This window comes from Dama dama, chromosome 9 (genome assembly GCF_033118175.1).
Source record: "Dama dama isolate Ldn47 chromosome 9, ASM3311817v1, whole genome shotgun sequence".
Taxonomy (NCBI): Eukaryota; Metazoa; Chordata; class Mammalia; order Artiodactyla; family Cervidae; genus Dama; species Dama dama.
In genome coordinates this window covers 10,137,165-10,151,715 of record NC_083689.1, presented here as the reverse complement: position 1 = coordinate 10,151,715, position 14,551 = coordinate 10,137,165, and the positions used below count along the sequence as shown (strand labels likewise).

The window sequence follows — 14,551 nt, the reverse complement described above, 5'->3', positions numbered from 1 at the left end:
CACTCAAAGGCAGGTCTGGCCCAGTCTCCTGTGGGGGTCACTGCTCCTTTCCCTGGGTCCTGGTGTGCACAAGGTTTTGTTTGCGCCCTCTAAGCATCTCTGGTGGGTCTGAGATTTGATTTGAAATGTGATTGCCCCTCTCCTACCATCTTATTGGGGCTTCTCCTTTGCCCTTGGACACTGGGTATCTTTTCTTGGTGGGATCCAACATACTCCTGTCAATAGCTGTTCAGTAGCTCTTTGCGATTTTGGTGTTCATGCAGAAGATGAACTTTTGTTCCTGACACCCTACTTTTGTTCCCCGATCTTCAGAAGCGGCAGTTGGGGGTTTTTTTTTTTTTTTTTGGTCTTTTTGTACCTTGTTGTCCACAGTTTGCAGGTTTTTTTTGTGTGTTTTTTAAAAAATATTTATTTGTGTTTATCTATTTGGCTGCACTGGGTCTTAGCTGTGGCATGCAGGATCTTTAGTTGTGGCATGTGGGATCTAGTTCCCTGATCAGGGATTGAACCCAGGCACCCTGCCTTGGGAGCGTGGAGTCTTAGCCACTGGACCACCAGGGAAGACCCATTTGCATTAATTTTTAGTCCTTGATCTCCCTCGTAGCTCAGTTGTTAAAGAATCTGCCTGTAATGCAGCAGACCTGGGTTCAATCCCTGAGTTGGGAAGATCCCTTGGAGAAGGAAATGGCAACCCACTCCAGTATTCTTGCCTGGAGAATCCCATGGACAGAGGAGCCTGGTGGGCCACAGTCCACAGGGTCGCAAGAGTCGGACACAACTTAGCGACTAAACCACCATGAAAGCAAAACTTGCTCAATCGTGTCTGACTCTTTGCAACCCCATGGACTATATAGTCCATGGAATTCTCTAGGCCAGAATACTGAGTGGGTAGCCTTTCCTTCTCCAAAACCACCATAGTTTCTTTGTATTTTGCTCCTCAAGGAGACATTTGTCCAGGTACAAGCGCTGCAGCAAAGGGTTCCAGGTCCCAGGTCCTAGTCTCAGAGATGGTTCATGGGACCCTGAGAAATAGTTGATTACCCTTGTATGAAAGCACTCAGTTTGGAGTGATTTACTACACAGCACTAGGTAACCAGAACACCAGATCTTGAGGACGTTTTCTCGATCTGGGGAAACCTGAGAGACTCTGAAAGAAACTCAGTCCTGGTTTTAAATAGCAAAAAAGAAAACCCATGCAATCCTCATTCTCAAGAGTCTCCTTTGCCTTATCAAGGCTTTTGTCACCAGGCCCATACCTGATGGGTCCTCATTAGGCTTTGCTGGTGGCTCTGTGGTTAAGAATCTGCCTGCCAATCCAGGAGACGTGGGTTCAGCCCCTGTGTCAGGGGGAGCCCCTGGAGAAGGAAACGGCAATCCACTCCAGCATTCTTTTTTTTTTCCACTCCAGCATTCTTGCCTGGAAAATCCCATGGACAGAGGAGCCTGGTGGGCTATGGTCCATGGGGTCGAAGTAGAATCAGATACGGCTTCACTCTGATAGGGATAGAGTGAGATAGTTACAAGGTTAGAAATCCCACTTGGGGATGATAGGTAGAGAAGGAAGTGCCCAGGCCTTCTGGAGACTGAGCAACAATTGGAACATTTTGAAATTAAACAAACTTACTTAGGCCAGTATCACAGAAAAAGATACAAGACCCGCTCTTGGCCTTGAGAGGTCTGTAAGATAAAGAACCCTGAAAAACTGCATTCCAGCACGTAGTGTGCACAAGAATATGGGGGAAAGGTGAAAGAAACTAGGGGAAAGGTGACATTATACTGAACCCTGAGAGGAATTACCATATTTTAGTCTATGTTACAGACTTTTTTCTAATATCCATATGATTCTAGGTAGCCCATGAGAGTCTCACTTAGACCATATAGAGTTAAAAGAGGAGCTAATGATGTAAGTCTTGACATCTACCCAAGAATGAGGAAGAAAGTGGCATTCTTTCCTTCCCACTTTTTCTTTGTAAAGATGTGTCTGTTTGCTTATTTATTTGTGGCTGTGCCGGGTCTCCGTTGCTGCTGGTGGGATGTCTCTAGTTGCAGGGAGAGGGGACTGCCTTCCGTGGTGATGTGCGGGCTTCTCACGGTGGTGATTTCTCTTGCTGCAAAGCAAGGCTCTGGGAGCTCGTCTTCGGTCGCTGTGGCGCTCGGGCTTAGCTGCTCCAAGGCCTGTGGGGTCTTCCTGGACTAGGGACTGAACCTGTGTGCCTTGTTTTGGCAGGTGTATCCTTAACCACTGGACCGCTTCCCTGGTAGCTCAGACGGTAAAGAATCTCCCTGCGATGCAGGATACCTGGGTTTGACCCCCCTCCCTTGCTTTGCCTGCCTGCTTGTGCCCTTCACAAGCATCTTACACTATTAAATCCACTTCTTACCTATCACGTTGCCTCTTGTTGAATTCTTTCTGCACCAAGACTAAAGCATCTGAGCTTCAGCAAGCCCTGTGATCAGGTGTGACTTTCAGGGAGATTCTGGGTTTGAGTCCCATCTGAGGCATGTGGCTTCAATTCCGTTCAGAAACAATTTCCTGGTCAGATTTTCCTCGGTCTGCCAGAACCGTGGGAAGTCCCAACTTGTTATGAATTCAAGATGTTACTGAGAGCAAAATAATTCTCAACAGTGAATTTTCCCATGATGTTTATGAGGTGTGAAGGAAAATAAAAGGAAGCCTCAGGAAAATGGTGTTGGGAGGCCAGAAGGGGGAGCTCTCACGCAGTACACTCAAGGTCAATGACAGGAAGAACTGTCCTTTACAGGCCCCAACAGAAGAATCATCAGTTACAGGCACCAAGAAGAAAAGATGTACCTTGCATCGCATACAGGAAATCAACTACCCCAGGAACTTTGCCAATAAGAAACTGTCATCACCTGTACTCTCACTTTTCTCCGATGGATTTTCCTAAAACAATGCCTCTCAACTTCCTCCTTTTTCTCTGTAAACTAATGACCCTCTCCTTTAAAAAAATGTTTATTTATTCATTTATTTGGTTTTTCCAGTAGTCATGTATGGATGTGAGAGTTGGACTATAAAGAAAACTGAGCGCCGAAGAATTGATGCTTTTGAACTGTGGTGTTGCAGAAAACTCCTTGGACTTGCAGAGTCCCTTGGACTGCAAGGAGATCCAACCGGTCCATTTTAAAGGAAATCAGTCCTGAATATTCATTGGAAGGACTGATGCTGAAGCTGAAACTCCAATACTCTGGCCATCTGATGCGAAGAACTGACTCATTTGAAGAGACCCTGATGCTGGGAAAGATTGAGGGCAGGAGGAGAAGGGGACGACAGAGGATGAGATGGTTGGATGACATCACTGACTCAATGGACATGAGTTTGAGTAAACTCTGGAAGTTGGTGATGGATAGGGAGGCCTGGTGTGCCGCAGTCCATGGGGTCGTAAAGAGTCAGACACGACTGAGCGACTGAACTGAACTGAACTGAACTGATTTATTTTGGCTGCATTGGGTGTTTGTTGCATCATGGGCTTAGTTGTGGTATGTAGAATCTTAGTTCCCCAAGCAGGGATTGAACCCAGTCCCTCTGTATTGAGAGCACAGAGTCTTATCCACTGGACCACCAAGAAGTCCCCTTGTCTGTTTTTGTTTTTTTTTTTTAAATCATTGGACTTGCTTATGGTTTTTGCTGTAGCTTGCGTGTCCTGAATTGCAATTCCATGCTATTCCCCTATAAGCCCATCTTTGCTGGTAAAATAAATGTTTTATTTTTAAGGTCAACAGAGGTGCTGGGCTTGCATTCTCAGAACAGCCCTATAAAGCCTGCATGGTTTTATTCCATTTTACAGTGAAGCACAGAACCTGGGAGCAGTCACTCAGCCAATGATATTTGTCAGACTGCACAGCCCATTCCAGCTTGACTGGACCTTTCAGCTATCCCAGAATTTCCAAACTGTAGCACCTCCACCCTTTGGGGCCAGATCATTCCAGGGGCTGTCTTGAACATCACAGGACATTTGGCAGCATCCCTGGCCTCCACTCACTAGATATCATAACAGCCTCCACTCCCACCACACGTGATTCATTGTAACAATTAGCAATGCCTCCAGGGACTTCCCTGGCTGTCCACAGCTGAGACTCTGAGCTCCCAACACAGGGAGCCCTTTTAGCCCCCGGTCAGAGAACTAGATCTCACATGCCACAACTAAGACCCAGCACAGCCATATAAATAAATAAATACATAAATAAATATTTTTAAAAACATCTCTAGGTGTCAACAAATGTCCAAAGGGGGCAGGATCGCCTCCTAGTTGAGAATCACTGCGCTAATGTGTTACCCTGCTGTTATTGGGCTGACTGGTTGCCCTTACAGAGACATGTGCAAGTCCTAACCCCCTAGAACCTGTGACTGTGACCTTTTTTTGGAAAAAGGGTCTTTGCAGATGTAATTAAATTAAAATTTCATGATGCGATCATCCTGGATTATCTAGGTAGGTCCTAAATCCAACAACAAGTGTCCTTGTAAGAGGCACAAGAGATACACACACAGGGAAGCAATGTGAAGATGGAGGCAGAGATTGGACAAAGGTGGCCACAAGCCAAGGAATGCCTGGAACTGGAGGCAGGAGGTAAATGCCCCCCCGCCCCCCCACCCAGAGTAAAGGGATCAGGGATTCATTCCCCGTGGACTGAATCTCCAAGACAAAAACAGCAGGACAATTAAAGGAGGAGGCTGGGCCCTGCCCAGACCACATATTTCTTATTTTCGAAGTCAGGAGAACTTCCCGACCACACATGTGCAGAAAGACTCTTTAGAAGTCAAAGAAGGTGATGTGAAGGGATGCTCTACGCCTTTTCAGTAGAATCCATCTTGGCTAAGAGATGCGTACGCACACATGGGAGGATCCTGAGATAAACCAAACACGGACTGCAAACCAGGAAATCAAAATGACTGGCCAAAGGAAGCCCAGAAGAAATGCCCCCTAAAAGTAATTCAACTACCACAAGGGTGCAACTCAGCAGCTCTTTCTCTCTCTGAGTCTGGCCATGTGCCTATCCACATGTTGGTCAGATCAATCACTCTGTCGCGTCCAACTCTTTGTGACCCCATGGACTGCAGCACGCCAGGCTTCCCTGTCCATCACCAACTCCTGGAGTTTGCTCAAACTCATGGCTATTGAGTCGGTGATGCCATCCAACCATCTCATCCTCTGTCAACCCCTTCTCTTCCTGCCTTCAATCTTTCCCAGAATCAGGGTCTTTTCTAAGGAGTCAGTTCTTCACATCAGGTGACCAAAGTACTGGAGCTTCAGCTTCAGCATCAATCCTTCCAATGAATATCCACATGTACTGTACTCTTTTTCTCTTAATAAACACCTTGTTTCACTACTTTCCATCTTTGTGGGAACTCTTTTATGCAAAGCCGAAGGGCCAGGGCCTTGTCACTGACCATCAGTCCACTGGCTAAGATTTGGTGGTCTCCCACTGACCCGGCCTCAATCTCCAGCTGGGAACCCAAGCTCTGCTTCAGGCTGTTGCTCGCTGAGGACACCTGAGGTCAGAACCACCAGAAATTGAAAGAGGCAAGAAAGAACCCCTAGAAATTCCAGATGGAGTGAAGTTGCTGACGCTGATTGCTGAGCCCGGCTTCAGGAAGAACTGTGAGACAATACACTCCTGTTATTTTTTTTTTTATTATTTTTTTGCATCTGACATCACATTTATTTTCAGGATAATGAAAGTGTTAATTGCTCAGTCGTGTTTAATGCTTTGCCACCCCATGGACTGTAGCCCACCAAGCTCCTCTGTCCATGGATTCTCCAGGCAAGAACACTGGAGTGGGTTGCCATTTCCTACACCACACTCCTGTTATTTTAAGCTACTCTGTCTGTAGGAGGTTGTTATGGCATCCCCACTGAACTAATCCCTCTACTGTGGTGGGCACTTGAACTTGGCTGAGACAAACTACTCTCTCCCCCACAGTGCTCATGTTCTATTTGTAGCGCAGTTCGCATGCTGTGATGGTCCACTTATTTATTTCAACCTATGCTTCACTTCTCTTGTTCTGCCAAAAAGTTCCAATAATTCTCTCTGCTGAGGCCTCCAGACCCCTGTGGTTACCTGGGGAAGGGAGACACCTATCTTTCTGTCTCCCCCACCTACTGTGTGCCTGTTCATCCCCCAGATGAGAAGCCCCCACGAAACTTTGTGCATGGCGCCCTGGGAGGTGATCACCCAGAGGGCAACCAATGTGCAGAGGTGAGAGGTGACCCACCCAAGATCACCCCACTGGAGAGGCTCAGAGCCTGCTTTGACACTGAAGCTTGAGTTCTGGTCCCCTTGTCCAGGTCTCAGTTTCCCCTTCTGTGAAATGGGGACAGGACTGTTCCTTTACTGGTCATCTGGAACCATGGAGAACTGCTGTTTTTGGAACTGGGAATTATTCAGATCTTAGGAAGGGAAAGCTGTCATGTGTTGTGTGATGTCCCTGGGGGTGTGTGGAAGCCCTTATGTAAAGAGATAAAAAAAGGGCTTCCCAGGTGGCGCTAGTGGTAAAGAACCTGCTTGCCAATGCAGGAGATGTAAGAGACATGGTTCGATCCCTGGGTCCGATGCCTGGGTCAGGAAGATCCCTTGGAGGATGGCATGGCAACTCACTCCAGTATTCTTGCCTGGAGTATCCCATGGACAGAGGAGCCTGGTGGGCTATAGTCTATAGGGTTGCAAAGAGTTGGACACAACTGAAGTGACTTACCAGCAGCAGCAAGGGTAAAAATAGAACCCTGCTCACTGAAAACAGCTTGGGTCAGTACTAGGGAAACGGTCCCTCCACTGGAGTACCGGCACCATCTTAAGAAAAAGGTGGGTCTCCAGAGCTGTTAGGATTTGGGGGTTGCTGACTGAAGACCCAGAAGAGTGTCTCCAGTAGCCATGGGAGGAGTTAGAAGAGATTGTTATGCAGCATGTGGGATCTTAAGTTGCTCCACCAGGGATGAACCCTGTGGAAGCACAGAATCTTAATAACCACTGGACCACCAGGGAAGTCCCATGTGTACTACTGATATTTAGTCAGGGCTCAGTAAACTTGGAAAGATGGGGGGAGGAGGAGAGAGAAGAAAGTGGACGAAGAATCGGGGAGGAGGGAAGGCCTCAGGATGGGAGGAGAAAGGGAAAAGGAGTGGGTGGAGGAGGAGATGGTGAGCAAATGGGGAGTGGAGGAAGGCTAAGGGAGGGGGCGGAAAACTTGAAGAAGGGAAGGAGAATGGGGGAGGGCGATCGATGGGTAGGGGGAATCAGGGCAAGATGGAGAAGAGGGAGACATTTAAGGAAGACTGGAAGGGGAACAAGCTCTCTGCCCACATTTGTGAAAGAATGAATCTCAACTCCAGCTAGTGCAACAGTGTCAAGCCTCAGTTTCTTTACCTGCAAAATGGGGTGATCACAATAGCGCTATCTGGAAGGAAAAGAGTAGCTGCTGTAGTTTTTGGGCATTGCTGATCCCTAGCTGAGAAAGTCAGGGACCAATGGCTGGCTCCGGGCCTGTCCTCCGGATCTGTCTCCTCGTCCCCATTTCACCCACCCTAGGCAGCCTGCAGGGACCAATGGCAGCATGTGTGTGGGGGGGAGTGCCTGCCCAGTCCTGCCTCTAAATGGTGCTGGAAGCAGACGCTGGCTGCCTCCCAAGGAGAGAGCTGAGAAGGTCGGCCAAGCAGGGAAGAAACAAGCAGGGGTGGAATAGGCAGGGGGGCAGACGAAGGGGGAGCTTGGAGAGAGGGTTCCAAGGCAGAAGCCCACATGGGCACAATGCAATTGCAGCAGGCCCCATGAGGCTGCAGAACCAGAAGCCCCAAGAGGAGGTCCTCTGTCTTGGCCTCACTGTCGGTGCCCGCCTCCTGCCTGAGCGTCTGGGAGCCCACGACCGAGCAGCCAAAGCCTGAGGATCTGTGAACGGCTCCAGGTCAGCCAGGGAACAAGGTGGTGAGCAGTGAGGACAGCACTAGCCCTCACCTGATCAGTTGGAGGGCTTTAGGGTCTCTAGGTGAGCATTTAGGACTCTGGGATGCAAATAAAGGACTCTGTGGAGCTTCCTGTGGAAGGATGGGGACCTGGTGTGTGGACTTTTTTTCCTCCCTGGGCAGCTGGAGTGTTATTGAGACTAAACTCACAAGATTTGGAGACTCATTCGTATTTGGGAGTAGTTGGGTCCGTTTAAGACTGAGATAGGGGTTGGATTCCCTTGCAGATCAGTCTCAGTTGGTGAAGAATCTGCAGTGCAGGAGACCTGGGTTCGATTTCTAGGTCGAGAAGGTCCCCTGGAGAAGGAAATGGCAACCCACTCCAGTATTCTTGCCTGGAGAATCCCATGGACAGAGGAGCTTGGCAGGCTACAGTCCATGGGGTCGCAAAGAGTCGGACACGACTGAGCGACTAAACCAACCACCCAGGGGTTGGATATTCTGGGGCCCCTAAGCTGTGAGTTTAGGGCTCCTCAGGTTCCTGGAACGTCTGTTTAAAACCGAAGAGGCATTAAAGATTGGATTTAGAACAAGCTGGGCCAAAACCCAGTACAGGTAGGCCTGAGTATAAACTGGGACTTCATAGTCCCCGGGCGGTTAGAATTCAGTTTGCCATCTAGGGCTTGGGCCAGGAGCGCCGGGGAGCCACGCCTCTTGGCTGAGGGACGCACAAGTTTTCCAATTACCAGGCTGGGAGGGGAGCTGGGAGCCTGCCGAAGTTTGGTCTTGGAGACCACAGCCGTCCTTGCCAGGGCGTTCTAGCCCCCGGGTCTCGTTGGCAGTCGTCACTCTGGCCAGAAACCCCTCTCTATGGTCCCGGCCTCTGGTACGGGGCGGGCCTCTGCTGTGCCGCAGCGGGGCTCTAAGTCAGGTCGGAAGAGAGCTTGTCTGGGAGGGCAGGTGGGGCGGGGCCTAGGGTACTAGGTGGGCCCGGGGGGTGGTGACTGCCAAAGCCTGAGGGCGGGGTCGGTAGCCGGGGTGGAACTCAGGCCTGGGAATACCGGCTAAACCCAGGACCGGGGGCGGGGCTTGAGACTCAGGGGCGGGGCCTGATTCAGAGTGGGGCGGGGCCATGGGACTAATCTAGGGCCGGACCTGGTCCAGAGAGGGCGGGGCTCTGGAACAGTGCTTGGCGCTTACGGGCGGGGCCAGAGGCCCAACCTGGGGGCGGGGCCAAGTGAGTGGCGGAGGCGGGTAGAGGCGGGACCTAGAGGAAAGCCGCCCAGGACCAGGGTCTGTGGTGGGGCCAAGGTGGAGCCTAGGCTTGTGGGTAAGTCGTTAAGGTGGAGCTTGGGTTCAGGGTACCGCCGCTCAATCGAGGCATGGGGCGGGGCTCGCCAGTGACTGACGGAACAGAAGACTGTGTCGGGGGCGCGGAGATACACTAATGATTGGCAGAAAAGCCTGGGCCGGGCTTGAAGCAGGGAGGTCTGGGACGGGGCGGAGCCTGTCCGAGACACGTCCAATCCCAGACATCGGGGTGGGGCCTGGCTCGAAGCGGGAGCGGAGCTCGATCTGGGGGCGGGGTTGGGTCGGTCGTGAGGCGGGGCCCGGGCTGCCCGCGGCCTCAGAACTCTCCGCCTCCCCAGGATGCGGGCTCCAGGTGCAGGTTCGGCTTCCGTGGCCTCTCTAGTGTTGTTATGGTTGCTCGGACTGCCATGGACCTGGAGTACGGCGGCGGCGCTCGGCGTGTACGTAGGCGGCGGCGGCTGGCGTTTCCTGCGCATCGTCTGCAAAACCGCGAGGCGGGACCTCTTGTGAGTGCAGCCCGGGCCTGATCCAGGGGCTGGGGTCGGGGGCGGGCTGAGTGTCCACGGGGTCGAAGAGAGGGGGGCTGCAAGGGCGGCGTGAAGACAGGGGAGAGAGGTTTTGGAGACTGGGAGGCGGGGTTTGGGTGAGGGCGGGGCTAGGGGGCGGTGCTGGGACGGAAAAGAGTGGATTGGGGACTCTGAGGGCACCTGGAGGGGTCTTTGGAGGGAGATGAGTAGGTTTCAATGCCCTTGAGACTGAGTGGGTGACTTCAGGGAGCTGGACGACAGCTTGGGGGTATTAGGACTGCGAGTAGGACTTCCGGAGAGCTGAGACTGATGGAGGGGGAGCTGTGCTTCTTAGAGGGGCGGGGGTCTCTATGCGGCTTTGGTGACTGGGAGGACTGGGGACTCTTCAGGGACTCTGGTAGGTCCCTAGGGGGCTGTCAGGGGAACTTTCTCGGGGAAGATGAAAGGGCTTTCTGGGGAACGTGTAAAGGGTTTTTGGGGTCTTTGAAGGGTGTTTGTCTCCTCAGGGCCATTTACAGGTTTCTCTGTAGTTAGAATGCTGTTTGAGAGTTTGAGATCTGTGCGTGATTTTGGGGGTTGTTCAAGGCCTGCCGAGAGGTTGCTGTGTATTCCAAGGCTTGCTTAGATGTCTCTGGTGACTATCTCTAGGGAGGGTTCATAGGCATCCTTGGAAGGCCTCTGGGCTGTCTCTGAGGGCCTTGCTCAGAGAAGCTGTTGGGAGTCCTTCTGTGGTGAAATAACTGTTTCTGGGCATTCCACCAGAGCAAGTCTTAGGAACAGCCTCCACGTGGAAGTCCGTGAACACTTGCTATGGGTCTGCCAGTCTTGGTGCCCATGAGAAGATGGGAGGACTAACCCACTGTAAAGATAAACTGAGTTCTGTGAGCCACAGGGATGGTGTGGAGTTGGGAAAAGTTCCTCTGCTAACTGACTGGTTCTGAACCTTTCAGAACCCGTCCTTTCCTTTCTACACCCTGGTCCCTGCCCCTGGTTTTCTGACATGCGGCTCGGATTGGTGCTCTCTGTTCACACAGTTTCCACGACCTCTACCCGCTGCAGTAGAAAAGACTCAGTCCCTAGCTGTGTCCTTGGGGTTCCGCCCTTCCATTGCCTGCCCACTTGCCACTCCCCACGTCTCCATAGGTTCACCCGGCCCCCAGATCAGCTTGCCTTATCAGGCTCAGGCTGCTTCCTCTGCCTGGAACATGTACGTGTGTGTGCTCTGTCGCTCCGTGGTGTCTGACTCTTTGCGACCCCCTGGGCTGTAGCCCATCAGGCTTCTCTGTCCCTGGGAGTCCCAGGCAAGAATACTGGAGTGGGTTGCCATTTCCTTCTCCAGGGAATCTTCCTGACCTAGGGATCAAACCCGAGTCTCCTGTGTCTGGAGGATTCTTTAGCACCGAGCCACCTGGGAAACCCACGGGTCCTCTTTTTTTTTTTTTCCACCTGGTGATGCCTTATGATGTTGCCTCCCTCAGAGGAACCTTTGCTGAATTTTCCTAGGCAGCACTCTCCCATGGCTCCTTGTTGCTCTAAGAATCTAGACCACGTGAGCTTTCTGATCTTGTCCCCAACCTCCTGTCTTCTTTGTCACTCTTCCCACTATACTGGCCTCCATGCCATTCCTAAACACGTTCCTATTTATTCAAGCCCCAAGGCCTTTGCACTTGCTGTTCCCTTTGCCCAGATCACGGTTCCCTTGCTCTTTATTTTCATCATGGGTTAAATGTCACCTCCTCAGACAGCCCTCCCCTGACCCTGTGTCTCTGTAGACCCTCCTGCCTTCCTGCTTTCTGGGAGAAGAGCCAAGATTGACGCGGGGCTCCCTCTGTGTGAGGCACCCTGGGAATCATGACTTCTTCAAGTCCTCCCGGCCACCCTGGGAGGTCTGTACTGTCTTGTCCCATCTTACAGATGAGCAGATTGAGGTGCAGCATGGTTTGGTCACTTGCCCAAGGTCACACAGCTGGCCGATACAAGGGGCAAGATTTGAACCCAGACAGTGTGGCTCCAGAACTTGACTTGTAACCACGAGCAGCATCAGTCACTTACAATTATCTTGTGTGTCTGCTTTCTTGCCTTTTAATTGTGGGGTCTCTTTCCCCCCAGGACTAACCTGTGGGCCTGGCGGGGGCGGGCAGCACAGACTGTGCCACTGTGGCCCTGGCCTCCTCCCATCAGGGTGGCACCTAGTAAGTGCACAGAATATATTTTTTGGCTGACAGACCTTTCCCCACCTCCTTCCTTGGACTTGCCTAGGCCCCAGCTCTGCTCCGCAGGGCAGGGGCTATCCGTGCCCAGTCCTGTCTGCCCTGGAACAGGGTAGGAGCTGAGTCCACTCTGAATCCCCGACACAGAGCTTGGCACACTTTCTGTACGGAGGCAGCTTGGAAGATGGTCGCACTTTCTGGTCTTCATAGCTTTGTATGATCCCTTTGCTTTGAGTGTGGGCTGGGCCTAGTGATTCACTTCTTTTTTTTTAGTTCACAAATGTTTATTACCAAATTGCTGAAAGCTTTTAAGAGAAAAGATAAGAGGATTTCCTTAAACCTGGAAAAACAAAACACAAAAGAACCAGCAATGTTTTCAACAAAAAAATCATAAAAAATTATAATCATCTTCATCAGTTCATTCAGTCCTATGCAATTAGTTTTTGATCTTCATCTTTTTGTTAGCAGTTTTCTGAATCTAGTTTTTCTTTAGAGTTCTATAAATCCTTACCCAGTTGACGTTATGATCTGAAAGTTACCATAAACTTGTATCCTAGAGTACTTGTCAGAATCCTTTTTAGAAATTTCTCTGAAGAAGGAACACTCTTGTAGGAACACTTTAGGAAAAGCCTCAGAGAAAAGCAATAACTGTCTGTAAATGTCAAAAGACTTAAAATGCCATGGCTAAAGATCTGTTTAGAGTTCATTACAGTGTAGTTGACAGGAAAATTTGGTTATTTCTATGATACATAGTACTCTAAGACAGTAACTAGAATTATGACTGGTAATATTATCAGTTATTATTATATTATTATTATAAATAGAATATCACTGTATGTATTATAATGTTTTACCACATTACCAGATGCTAAAGTATATTATATTTCTAGGAACATCATATAATTTTAAAAATACTTATATACCTATATAAATACAATATAAAGAAAGCTTAGTATTTTTACTTCTTAATGCTTCTTCACATGTAATTTAACATATCAAATAAGTCTAATTAGTTTAACATCTATATTTTTATGAGAAGAGAGAACAAATCTTTTGCAATATGCTAGGGGCTCTCTAAAAAAATCCCAAAGTTAGTTTGAGGTCAAAAAGATTTCTTTGAGAATTTCATTTTTGGGAAGTTTGTAAAAAAAATATTAAAAGATTTAAAAACACTTGCTCATATAGGGTCATAGGACACTGTGAAACAATACTAATGTATTTAACCAAAGTGGCAAAGACTTTACAGGCAAATATAGGTTGCATAGCTAATGATTCATTTCTGATGAACAGAATATAGCAAAAGCAATAGGATATTATTTCTGAGATTAGGTCACCAAAGACTGTGGCTTCCATCTGGGGTGCTCTTTCGTGGGTCTCTTACATGGCAGTCAGTAAGGCAGTTCTCTGGAGAGTTTCACATGAGTGAATTGGAAGTGGATTCTTTCCCAGTGAAACCTTGAGATGATCACAGGCCCAGCCAACACCTTGATTTAGAGAGAGCCAGAGCCAGACCACACAGCTAAAATGCTCCTGAATTCCTGAAACTGTAGGTAATGAATGTTATTTCCAGTCGGTAACTTTGGGTGTAATTTGTTACACAGCAATAGCTAACTAATGTAGCTTGTCATAATACCCACCACCCACTCTATACCAGTGTTCTAGAGTTCTCACAGTCTTGTAAGGAAGGAATGCTTACTAATCCCATTTGATCATTGACGAACCAAAGCACAAATAGGGCAGGTCACTTGCCTAAAAATGCATAGCCAGGGAGGGGCAGGGCTCTAGAGTCTGTTCTTAGCTGCTGTGTTGTGCTGGAGTAATGGTAGAGGCTGGCTGCCTTTAGACCTGAGGTTCAAAAATATTTAAGCACCCTGCCCCAGTTCTTCCAGCTCTCCTCTATTTTCATCATGAAATCTGATCACATTCATCCTTGTTTATTTCTTCCTGCCCCGGTGCCCTGGAACTCAGGGTGAAAACAGTAGGGGGGCAAAAGGAACAGAGGGACAAGAAGAAGTCTCGGGAAGGGTCCAAAGGCAGACAGTGGCCTCTTTGTCCTCAGAGTGGGGGTGGCTTGTGCTGCTGCCAGGCAGGGCGGCCCAGGCATGTAGCTGGAGCCCAGCACTGGAGTCCACTGCCCGCCCGTGGGTGTGCTCCGGAGAGGGCTGTGAATGCTTGGGTAACGTGAGCACGAGCCCCTGCGGCCTCAGTTCGCATTTCTTTGCTGTGTTGTCTGTGGACAGGAAGCACCCTTGTGGGGGCTTTTTCTTAGGGTTCCCACCCTTACTGTTAACCCGCTGCCCACGGCTGTCACACTAGTGTCCCTTCATGGGGTCTTTGGGGTACCCTATTGAATTCAGCGCCGAAAAATTGATGCTTTTGAACTGTGGTGTTGGAGAAGACCCTTGAGAGTCCCCTGGACTGCAAGGAGACCCAACCAGTCCATCCTAAAGGAGATCAGTCCTGGGTGTTCATTGGAAGGACTGATGCTGAAGCTGAAACTCCAGTACTTTGGCCACCTGATGCAAAGAGTTGACTCATTGGAAAAGACCCTGATGCTGGGAGGGATTGAGGGCAGGAGGAGAAGGGGATG

At 49.7% G+C, this 14,551-nt stretch overlaps 1 protein-coding gene across 3 annotated transcripts in view; it reads left to right on the top strand.

Moving 5' to 3' along the window:
- Nucleotides 1-7,758: 7,758 nt before the first annotated feature.
- Nucleotides 7,759-14,551, top strand: part of SLC27A1 (solute carrier family 27 member 1) — a 35,942-nt gene continuing 29,149 nt past the window's right edge. The window contains exons 1-2 of one of the 3 annotated variants that reach the window (XM_061149892.1): nt 7,759-7,915; nt 9,563-9,730. In XM_061149892.1, the coding sequence (XP_061005875.1) occupies nt 9,564-9,730 (167 nt within the window). In that variant the 5' untranslated portion in view covers nt 7,759-7,915; nt 9,563. Of the gene's footprint in view, nt 7,916-9,166; nt 9,244-9,440; nt 9,731-14,551 lie in introns of those variants that run through there. The other 2 variants (XM_061149891.1, XM_061149890.1) reach the window with 2 other exon arrangements.